This window comes from Vulpes vulpes, chromosome 3 (assembly GCF_048418805.1).
Source record: "Vulpes vulpes isolate BD-2025 chromosome 3, VulVul3, whole genome shotgun sequence".
In the NCBI taxonomy this organism is placed as follows: Eukaryota; Metazoa; Chordata; class Mammalia; order Carnivora; family Canidae; genus Vulpes; species Vulpes vulpes.
In genome coordinates, this window is record NC_132782.1 from 59,193,334 (window position 1) to 59,205,771 (window position 12,438).

At 36.3% G+C, this 12,438-nt stretch overlaps 1 protein-coding gene across 6 annotated transcripts in view; it reads right to left on the reverse strand.

The window, feature by feature from the left end:
* The window catches only part of FXR1 (FMR1 autosomal homolog 1), a 64,755-nt gene that overhangs the window by 36,370 nt on the left and 15,947 nt on the right, over nucleotides 1-12,438 (reverse strand). For all 6 annotated transcript variants that reach the window (XM_072752599.1, XM_026007222.2, XM_026007220.2 and 3 more), the window contains exons 2-3: nucleotides 5,490-5,542; nucleotides 3,903-3,996 (exon numbers count right to left, since the gene is read on the reverse strand). In XM_072752599.1, the coding sequence (XP_072608700.1) occupies nucleotides 3,903-3,996; nucleotides 5,490-5,542 (147 nt within the window). The remainder of the gene's footprint in view (nucleotides 1-3,902; nucleotides 3,997-5,489; nucleotides 5,543-12,438) is intronic.

Here is a 12,438-nt window from a genome sequence, read left to right on the forward strand (position 1 = left end):
AAGCATAACAGAAAAAAAAAAAAAAACTATTCACAAAGCCCAAAACTTTCCTACATTAAAGTCTGCATAGACAAAAAACCCCCACAAAATTCACAGAAATGGCTAATAGCTGAAAAACTAATTTAAAAGATGCTCCCAAAAAATAAAAGATGCTCCGTATCTCTAGTGATCAAAGAAATAAACACTCAAAAGACATCAGCTTCCTCCTATCAGGTTTATGAAACTTTATAGATTAATAATAACCCAGCCAGTCGATCTATGAGGATACAAACACCTTCACGTGTTACCAAAAGTATGATGTAGTAAATCAAAAATACATTTTTGGAGGGTAAAATTGGTACATTTTGGCACCATCAGAAATTTAAATATACGTGGCTTCCAATTTCGCAAGTGAACCATTTAGATTCCACAGTATCAGAAAATGGTTTACATAAGGACATTAACTCTCGGTGTTTTTTGGTTGTTTTTTTTTTTTTTGGCAATAGTAAATCTGCCAATCATTTCAATTTCTTCTAATTATGATACGTCTATTAAAATATTATGAGGTGGTTAGAAAAAAATCAGGCAAATCTAAATCACAAATATATACCATATTCCCAATTTCTGTGATACACAGACACACACACAACTGTGGTCAATGACATTTAAGCTAGGGTTCACACACAAGCATACCTACACTGAGAAGGAAAGTTCACTTTTACTTAATATAATTCTGTATCATTTCATTTTTTTAGATTAAACTTTATTTGAATTTAAAGGGGGAGGAAATTTAAAAGAGAACTACCCTAAGACCCAGTAATCACACCACTCTGTATTTCCTCAAAGAATACAAAAACACTAATTCAAAGGGATATATACGCACCCCTATTGTTTACTGCAGGATTATTTATAATAGCCAAACTATGGAAACAAGCCCAAGTGTGTACCGACTGATGAATGGACAAAGATGTGGTGTACACACACACACACACACACACGAGTATTATTCATCCACAAAAAGAATGAAATCTTGCCATTTGCAATGACACGGATGGAGCTAGAGAGCAATGTTAAGCAAAATAAACTAGTCAGAGAAAGGTAAATGCCACATGATTTCACTCTAGGTGAAATTTAAGGAATAAAACAAAGGAACTATAAAGGAACTATAGAGAATAATCAGATGGTTACCATAGGGAAGTGGGGTGGGGGAATGGGTAAAAGAGGTGAAGGGGATTTTGGATACGACTTATCTTGATGAGCACTGAGTAATATACATGGACCTACTGAATCACTACATTGTACCCTAGAAACTAACGTATCACTCTATGTTAACTACACCAGAAATAAAAATTTTTTTAATTTAAAAATTTCGAAAAAGGGGTAAGGAATTTTCATGAATTTTTTTGGTTCAAAATGTAAAGCACTAACAGCCATAATTCCTCAACATTCCAAATCAAACAGGTTCCTAAAACTAACGGTGGCCAAAAAAAGAAAAAAGTACAAAGGAAAAGCCAATAAATCAGTGGGTGGCAAGATCGATTTTAGACTTCTTTATGTGAAGTTTCAAATTTTTCAAAAGTGGAAAAAAGTGACATCATCTTACTTTCAGATAATGATTCTTACAATTTAAAGAGCAAATTTCACTAAGACTGAACCATAAAATACAATGTGAAATAAGACACTCTGCAATCATCAATTTTCAAATCATGCCATCTCTTACATCAATATTTTGTACACAGCTGGGGAGGCAGGCCAAAAATATGGTCCAGAAACTGGACAGGAACTTCTTAGTCTAAGACATGCAAAAAGCACAACAAAACACCATCATGAGCATACCATCAAGTTTTTACTTTAATCTGAGCCTTTATACTACACTTGAATATGTAAACAACAATTTAAAAGTATGAAAAGGGATGCCTGGGTGGCTCCGCGGCTGAGCATCTGCCTTCCACCCAGGGCACGATCCTGGAGTCCCAGGATCAAGTCCCACATTGGGCTCCTTGCATGGAGCCTGCTTCTCCCTCTGCCTGTGTCTCTGCCTCTCTCTCTCTTTCTCATGAATAAATGAATAAAATCTCTAAAAAAATAATAATAAAATAAAATAAAATAAAAATAAAATAAAATAAAATGAAAGTATGAAAAGCACTAGTCTCAGAATTGACCACCACACATTTCTAATTCTAGAACATTTCCAAAATGAAGTCATTTCTTGCTTGACCTGACTCATCACCAGAATTCCAGAAGAAAAAACTTCTAAAATTAGAAATATATTTTGAAAAATGAAAATAAATCAAGCCTTTTATCCACCCCTACAAAAGATGGGGATCAGAGAAGGATACAATATTGAGAAAACCATTTTCCCTGGAGCCTAAAAGTCCAAGTGAACAAGCACAGTAGTGATCAGCAGCATCACCACTACAGTACATAGTACCCAGTGGTACTGTATTTCACACTTAATTTTCAGCACTGGACACTTTGTTTCCCTTTGTCTTCCCATACCATCCAAAGACACAAATACACACCACACCTAAGCTACAGTTACAGGTCTCCTTAGGAAAAAAGCAGTTAGTTCCCACTTTTGGTGGAATTGAACTACGAAAGAAAAAAGTAAAGTGAAGGCTATATATACCGTTAGGGAGTGAGGCTCATGGTGCCCTGATACAAGTTATAATATGTTTTGATTTAGCAAAAGCCAAAGAGTGCCCAGTGAACTTAGAGCAAGTAAATAAAATCTAGGCCAAATTTTAGAATGGAAAGTAGTTCAGGCTGCCAGGGATTAAAAATGCCACAATTCTGGTTCCTAGCATTTAACATCTACAATTAATGAGAATTCAAAATTTACCATAAAAATTACAAAATATAAAAAAGGCAGATAACTGAATTCATGTGCAAAGTGCTCAGAACATTACCTGGCACAGAGTATGTACTGGTAAGTGCTTATAAAAATATTTAGATATTTCATCTGTTATCAGTTCTCCTATACCTCCTGTTCCCCTAACACTACCCTACATAAGCTAAGTACAAATGAGATTTGAAATATCTTCCAATATTATCAAATCAACTCCCTGTGAGAAATATATTTAGTCTAGTAGAGCACCTTGAAAGAATTACATCTCTTAAAAACTACAAATCAAATTTTCTATCTCCAACAAACTCATACCTCTAATAATTATTTCCACATTTCACATAACATCAGGAATATTTAACGTTAACATATTGAAAACAGACATCCATACTCTAGAAAGCATGAAAAAAATCAATATACAAAGAAGTGGCAGCATATGATCCCACTTTTATTTTTAAAAATAGAGGAGGGAGAGCCTGGGAATGACAAAAATGGAGAACAGTGTTTTTTCTTCCTCTCAGCAGTAATTCCTGTTTAGTCCTTTTTGTTTTTCTGTACTTTTTAAATTTTCTGGACATTCCTAAACTATTCAACAAGACAGTAGGGTAATTATAACATTTCACAGTTTTACATATCAACTATGTTAATAACTGCCATAATAAAGGGTATTAAAAAAAAAAATAAAGGGTATTAATATGCTATAGATATACTAAGAAAAAAAACACAAAAAATTTTTAAATTAGCAAAAAGGAAAACAGCAATTAATACTACAGAGCTCTCTGTGCCAGATTTTATACAAAGCGATTCAGTACTATACTATCATTCTTAACTCCCAAATTATTTTCATTTTAGTGGCAAAGAAACTTGACTAAGGCCACAAAGCTAAAAATGGTATAAAGCTGAGACACGAATCCTACCTCTGACTCAAAAACTCAAGCCCTGCCATATTACACAGCCAATAAAAGACTCGAGAAAAGGAATTAGATTTATTCTCTATCAGCTAAACAGATTTTCCTACAAGAATACTTATTAAAAGGGGGGGGGGGGGCACACAAAAAAATAAGCTTAAAATACATACCTCTACTTCATCTCCTTCACTAATTTCTTTTTTTATGTCAGGTGGTGGTGGTAATCTAACTTCATTAAATGGAACCTGGCGTTCTGGCTGCCAGCTGAAAGATGAGAAAAGGAATTCATAATTTTGAAATAACTATTGTAAAAGCCTCTATATGAAAGCTATACACAGTCTATGCTTAGTGGTGCGTTATTTTTTGAGTTAATCATTTAGCTTTCCCTAATTAAAAGCTTCATTCGTAGTATATATTTTTCCAAGTAATTAGTTTGTTGAGGTAAAACGTTTTGCATGACTCTTGATGAAGTTTATAAATTAACATCAACCATAATTATGTATTACCATCCAAATTACTCATCCTAAGGAAATGGTACATTTTTCTAAAAATGAAATAGGCTAAGTACATAATGTCACATCTACATTTCAATAAAGAATTGTGCAACCAACTTATTTCAAACCATTTTACAATCTTATGACCTATCAAAGAAACAGAATTTCAGAGCTTATAAAATGTTAACTGCGTTCTTTGTGTACATGTCCACAGAAATGCAGAAAATCAGTTATTTTGCGTAACCGAACTACAATATTTAATTTTCTTACAAAGAATTTACTTTTCTGCAATGGATACAAATATTAGTATTAAAACTTGGGAAAAGCTGACTTTCATCTTTGAAGCAATTATGACCATATTAAAACAAATTTGGCTGTTGCTTAACCTTTTTTGTGTCATATTGTATAAACTGGATTGATAAAGTTAAAAATTCTTCCCTAGTCTAAGTTCTAATAGGTCATTCATATGCCTGGGAGTTATATAGCACATAAAAATGCACATAAATTCCTATAGCTTCCAACTGCAAATGCTGGGCAAAACATCAGGAGACAAGATTCGTGGGTGCTTCGTTTCACCATTACTATCTAAATGGCAGTCGCTCAAAGACAGGAATCATCCTAACACTTGTTTCTACATGAAACAGCTGCTGGGCAGATATCTTTTCAGGTCGTTCCAGAGGCAGCTTAAAAGTGAAAGCTGAAGACTTCTTTTCTGACCTTCAATTATACAGCGCTCCTTTATAACTCTTCCAAACCAAACCCAATATACGTACAGTCTTTCACATTTTTAAAACAAGACCTAGACCCTACAACAACTGTAAAACTCATACTATTCCTAATATCAAGTTTAAATTAAAGGCGACCCCAATACATATTCTGACTACTAGCAACCATTTGGAAGACCTATATCATTTCATCATTCTGGCATTTTAAGAATTAAGCATAGTATAATCCTATTTGTGCCATCTACTTCTGAAAAAAAAAAAACTAATTCATGTTTACACATGTTTTGGCAAAAGGAAGGAAGCAAAGAAAGGAAGATGAAAAAAGTGACAGTATATTGTGGGGAGAAAAACAGGTGAAAAGTTATCAAAACTAGGACTACCTGAACTGAACAGATGATCTAACAACCAAAGACCTCTACCCAAAAGCAAAATCATTTTCCACTGGCTTTCCACTGGCAATAGGAACACCCAAAAGCAAACATGAATTTACACAACCAATCTTTAAAATTAAGATCTCTATCGATAAAAAATGACATACTTGTTCTCAAAAACAACTGTGAGGGAGTCTTCATGAACATCTTTGATAAATCCCTGCAAAAAAACAAAAACATTATCAAAAGCATGTCAATATCCAATTAAACATTACATCAGGGGTACCTCGCTGGCTTCATCAGTAGGGCATACAACTTCTGATCCCATGGTTGTGAGGCCAAGCCCCACTTTGGGTGTACACTGCACATCAAAGAATTACATTAACTCTAAAAGCCTGTAATCAGACATACAAATATGGAATACCAAAAAGAACAAAAAGATTGGAATTAGGCATACATGAGTTTGATTTCCATCTCCATCCTTTATCAGCTATACAACCTCAGAATTTACTTAGTCTCTCTCTCAATCTGTTTTTACATATGTAGTGTCACCTAACTCGGGATTAGAAAAAAATGATGTGGGGATGGATCCCTGGGTGGCTCAGTGGTTTAGCACCTGCCTTTGGCCCGGGGCGTGATCCTGGAGTCCCGGGATCGAGTCCTGAGTCAGGCTACAGGAATGGAGCCTGCTTCTCCCTCCTCCTGTGTCTCTGCCTCTCTCTCTCTATCATGAATATACAAATATTTAAAAAAAAAAAAAGAAAGAAAATGATGTACAGCCCTAAAACACCATAGGCATTAGTTGACATTCAAACTGAGCAAGGTTGTCTTTAAGTGTTACTTAAAGAATAACTCTGTGAATACCTAAAGTATACTCTGTGAATAAGAGTTCAGGCTCTTAAAATCAGGCTGCCAGGGTTCAAATCCCAAGCTCTAGCACTTACACATTCTTGGACACAGTTTTAACCTAATGATTCATTACAGCATCATTCCTCATGGAATTACGAGAATTAAGAAATGTCATGTTCACCATAGTACTTGGTGAATTTACAAATATCCTAAGTATCATACTGCACCATTAGTAAAAAGCATAACTACGTTTTGAATACTAACGTTCTGTTAATTTAATCTTATTTTTCCTACCAATTTCCCTCCCTCCTTCACTTAAAAATTAAAAAAAAACTGAACTATAGTAAGTATATTCTCTCAAAATCATTTTGGAATGAAGATAAAGATTCACAATAAAAATCAGTGGTCATTTTCTAGTCTTAAAATTAATTTTGAAACTAGTTATTTTTGAGGTGCCTAGGTGGCTCAGTTAGTTGGGCATCTCTGCCTTCGGCTCAAGTCATGGTCTCAGGGTCCTGAGCTTCGGCCCCTCATCAGGCTCCCTGCTCGGCGAGAGGTCTGTTTCTCCTCCCTCTGCTGTTCCCGCTGCTTTGTTCTCTTTCTCTTGCTGTGTCAAATGAATGAATAAAATCTTTTAAAAAAGTGAAATTAGTATTTTTAATCTATCTTCCATTGATTGATACAGCTGAAAGAAATCTTAATATCGGTCATTCAAGAAAGAGCAAAGGAGGGATCCCTGGGTGGCGCAGTGGTTTGGTGCCTGCCTTTGGCCCAGGGCGCGATCCTGGAGGCCCGGGATCGAAACCCGCATCGTGCTCCCGGTGCATGGAGCCTGCTTCTCCCTCTGCCTATGTCTCTGCCTCTCTCTCTCTATCTCTCTCTCTGTGACTATCATAAATAAATAAATAAATAAATAAATAAATAAGGAGCAAAGGACTTCAGTGTAGAATAAATGTTCAAATACTTGCTCAGCCACTATGTAACCTTCTAGTGCAGTCCACTTGGCAGTTCTATGATTAAAATTGACATTAAGCAACACTTTATATTACTGTGGAGAAGGACTGCAAAGTTCTCAACCTTAGTCAAATGCTTACACACACACTCTGAGACACAGAGTACTCACTAAATAATTTTCCAAAACATCTTTATCACACCACACTTCATAATATCCACTAAATACTAGCTAAATAAACACACTTGCAGTACCTGGTTAAAACAAGGCAGAAATGAACATTTCCAGTTTCCTTCATCTTCCTCCCCCCCCCCAAAAAGTCCACTGAGTAATACACTAAAAACTTTAAAGCATAAAACCAAGAATAAAGAGGACAAAGAGAAAAGAAAAAATTGCAACAAAATTCTGGAAATTTACAAAACAGATCGAAGAGGAGTATCAGTAATTTAAAAACAAAGCTACCATTACTAATATTGAAATGCTTATTATATATCAGACATTATTCTAAGCAAAGAGCAAACCAAGAACTAAAACAAACTGGTAATGGAAAAACTGAAAAGCAAGCAGATTACTACCAAACCAGAAAATCCTTGAAAATGAAGAGAGAGGGGATCCCTGGGTGGCTCAGAGGTTTAGCGCCTGCCTTTGGCAGGGGGCATGATCCTGGAGTCCCGGGATCAAGTCCCGCGTCGGGCTCCCTGCATGGGGCCTGCTTCTCCCCCTCTGCCTATGTCTCTGCCTCTCTCTCTCTCTCTCTCTCTCTCTCTATGTCTATCATGAATAAATAAAAAATTAAAAAATAAAAAAGAAAATGAAGAGAGAAACTCTTGGAAAGGAGAGGGTAACAGATGTGATTAAATATAAAAATCATCTTTCTTAATAACATAAGACTCACCAATCACAGAACATAGGTAACCAATATATCTAAATCAGTGCCCTACTCTCACGTTTGTTAGTCAACTGCATGATTTTGTATTGGCTCCGATCTCACACTCCAGCTTCAAATGTCTATTATCTGCTTTATCTGTGTGCTATAGGACATTTCAATGCAAATTTCCTCATATGAAGCATAAACTCTGAATATATTCCTTTCAAGAATGCTATACCAGCTCCTGCCATGTAATTCCAGAGCCATTTTTTTTATTCCTTTCTTCCCTAAAGCTAAAAATTAAGAGCTGCCATTCCAGTTCTGATTATCTGATCCTGCTATAATAATGACAGTCTGGCCAGTTTCTTTATTTCTAGTAGGGTCAGCCTCATCACCTTCTGCAATCATTTTGGTCAGCACTTTCATAGTTAGGTTACCAGCAAATCTATCTCTATTAATACCCTTAACATTTGTAAGGAGTATTTCAGGAACAGAATTTCGTAGTTCATGAATATGAAAGTAAAGCACACCTTTAGAGATCAGTTCTTTTAAACTTTCACTGAAGTTTTCTACTTCTTCACAAACAACTTTCAGAATCTACAGTGTTTCACTGAGAAATCTTTGCCATTTCTGTTTAATTTATACAATGAGTTCCTTGAAGTCAGAGGTCCAAGCCACTGGGAAATTCTACCCTTTATTACAATAAAAACCTATCTTTCTACCTGAAAATCAACACTTATTCAACTCTTCCCAATCCATCCCTTTACTTCCACCACCATCATCAGCTTTATTTGGGTGCACATTTTCCACAAACTTTAAGAAAAAAAATACAACCCTTGTAGACAACCTACACTATTTACTAACGTCCTCCAAACATAAAATTAAACAGATTGAGAATGAACAGTTAAGCAAACATGTTTTAATCCCCAAACCCTAGATTCTAGGGTTAAGTTGCTTTTCTAATGACCAGATCTCTATGAAATTGTGTCTATCTAATGCAGGACTCAGTCATCACTTCTCAGGGTTTTTCTGTATGCTCAAAGTCACTAGAATGACGATGCTAGGTCCCTAATACTTAAGACCCAAAATGGCAGGGTTAGGTCTTTGCCAAAATCTTTGAGCGAGGGTACACTAAGTAACAATGGTAACAGTGGTCTGCACAAGATAAGAATGGTCTCCACAACTTCTGTCCCTTCTGTGTTCTAGTCCAGCCTTTGGGGACTTTGTGTCTCTTCCTAGTCATCATCCATCTGTCCCAGGACCTGTATTTCTCAGAACAAAATCTTTTACATTTCCTTCTCTTCTTCCCAAATATGCAAATATGAAGATTCCAAAGCACCATTATAAAATGGTCCCCTTATATGTTTATAAGTGAAACTCTTTAAGTATCACCAGTAAGCAACAAGCAGTGTAACACATCAAAAATGTAATAAAAGTATCTTTAGAATGTTGTCCCCAACAAAGAAATAAATATTACATAGTAAAAACCCAGGAAATGCCACAAACTATGTGTATAATGCAGGTAAGGGACAGGGCGAAGAAAACAGCAAGAATCCCTGAGCTATAGAAGTATTATTTGAAGAACCAATTTTTTCAAAAGCAATATAGCCTTAAAAAGAAAGGGGGGGGGGGGGGAGTGTAGAGACACGTGGGTGGCTCAGCCGTTGAGCATATGCCTTGGGCTCAGGGCATGATCTCAGAGTTCCCTGCATGGAACTTGCTTCTCCCTCTTCCCAGGTCTCTGCCCCTCTCTCCCTGTCTCTCTCATGAATAAATAAAACCTTAAAAAAAAAAACTTTAATTCAATTCAATAAAGTGGCAAGTTAACCAATAATCAGTTTGCTCTCTAGATAAAACAATAAGCAGGTGGAAAATAAAAGACAAAAAATAATCTAACAATAGCAATGAAAAAAAAAATCTTAGGAACACCCTCAACAACTACAACAAAAATGTACGGGACCTATGCACAGAAACCTTTAAAATTCAACAACTGAATAAAAATAAAATAGTCAGGAAAACGTAAATCATCACATCCTTAGATCTTGATGTAAAAATTTTATTTTATTTTTTTGATGTAAAAATTTTAAATGCCTCTAAAGGAGACGCCACTAAAATACTAAAGAGTGCATGATTGTGTTGAGGGTAAAGAGGTTAATCTTAATAAAATTACATCAAAATCTATTTTTAAAACAAGTTAAAACACTCAAAAAGGGAACTTTTAAATGGGAGTAGAGAGTAAAGAAGATATGCTAACCTACGAATATTAAAGCTTATTTTAAAGCTACAACCATCAAGACCAAAGAAATACATTTTAAGAGAACAAAACAGATTCCAAAAACAGGTCTAAGTCATTTAGGAAATTACAAATAGAGGAAAGAATGGATTGTTTTATATAGTATCGGGACATCTGGATAATTATTGGATAAAAGAGTCAAAAATTTTTTAGGTCAATAAAGATTTCAAAAGAAACCATAAGTTACCAATAACTTCAGACTTAAAAAAAAAAATAACTTCAGACTTTTTCTAACAAAAAAAAAAAAAACCGTAAAACAAAAAACAAAAGCCACGAAGCGCCTAGGTGGCTCAGTTGGTTAAGTATCTGACTCTTGATTTACACTCAAGTCATGATCTCAGGGTTGTGAGACTGAGTCCCACAGAGCCCTCACATTAGGCTCCGCTCACTCAATGGGGAGTGTGTTGGAGGGCATGCATGCATGTGAGGGCTCTAAAATAAATCTTTAAAATATTTTTTAAAAGTGAAAAGCCACAAAAAGTTTGATATGTTATACTACCTGAAAGCTAAAAATTAATAATCATCACATATAAAGGAAGGAGTAGAATGTGAAATACAGCAAATTCCTAATTTATAATAGTCTCAAGTGAGCTAACAGTTGAACTAAAAAACGAAAGTAACAATGGGTATGAACTATGTGAATGGGTAGTCAGAGAAAAAATAAGTTGTAGTTTGAATTATACAAATCCTCTTTAAAATCCTAGGTTTAGGGCAGCCCCGGTGGCACAGCGGTTTAGCGCTGCCTGCAGTCCAGGGTGTGATCCTGGAGTCCCACATCAGGCTTCCCGCATGGAGCCTGCTTCTCTCTCTCTCTGTGTTGCTCATGAATAAATAAAATCTTGAAAAAAAAAATCTTAGGTTTACTACTATGTATTCTAATTTTCACTTTTCTCCTCCCACTTTGTTGCAGACTCTTCCTTACCAGAATATAGAGTAACTTCATTTTTTTTTACCAGTCACATTTAAGGTTAGCAATTTTGAGGTGGAAGCTTAAATTGCTTGTGAAAAGAAAAAGGTGCAGAGTACCTACCCAACTTAAGGGTACATTTTTAAAAAGATTTTATTTATTCATTAGAGAGAGAGAGTAGAGAGAGAGAGACATAGGCAGAGGGAGCAGCAGGCTCCCTGCAAGGAGCTCAGTGCCGTACTTGATCCCCCGACCCCGGGATCACAACCCTGAGCAGAAGGCAGAAGACGCTCAACCACTGAGCCACCCAGGCACCCTTAAGGATACATTTCTGATGACAGCTAAATACAGCTAAATACCAGGTTTTGAGCTTGATGAGGGCAGTCATGGGGGGGGGGGGGGGGGAATCCTACTGGTTAAGCAAAAAGAAACATGACAGAAATTATTTTAGGAATTGAAAGACCAAGATTATAGTAGAAAATCAGGATATAAAAATCAGAGACCCTGTCTATGGGAAAGTTACCTGATTCTGAAGATAAAATTTCTATTAAGGGGGGAAGCCTGGGCGGCTCAGCAGTTAAGAGTATGCCTTTGGCTCAGACCGTGATCTTGGGAGTCCTGGGATCAAGTCCCACATCGGGCTCCCTGAATGGAGTCTGCTTCTCCCTTTACCTGTGTCTCTGCCTCTCTCTCTCTCGCTCTGTGTGTGTGACTTGTCTCTCATGAATAAATAAAATCTTTAAAAAAGAAAAAAATTTTCTATTGGGGCACCTGGTTTGTTCAGTCAAATGAGCATGAGACTGGGATCTCACAATTTTGAGTTCAAGCCCCATATAGGGTGTAAAGCTTACTTGAAAAAATTTCTCTTTTGTAGACCTTCCAGATCTCTCACTTTAGTAAAAGGGAAGCTAAAACCACATACATCACATCTACAGAACCCCAAAATTCACTCCCTAAGTTATAAATGGTGAATCTGAACACTCATCTGGAGCTCTTTTCATGAACTCATTATCAAATGATAAAATGCCTTTCATGACTTGTACTTTTAAGTTCCGAAAGGTTAAGTTTGGTAGCAAGGGGATCCCTGGGTGGCTCAGTGGTTTAGCGCCTGCCTTTGGCCCAGGACGTGATTCTGGAGTCCTGGGATCGAGTCCCACAGCGGGCTCCCTGCATGGAGCCTGCTTCTCCCTCTGCCTATATCTCTGCCTCTCGCTCTCTCGGTCTCTCATGAATAAATAAATAAAATC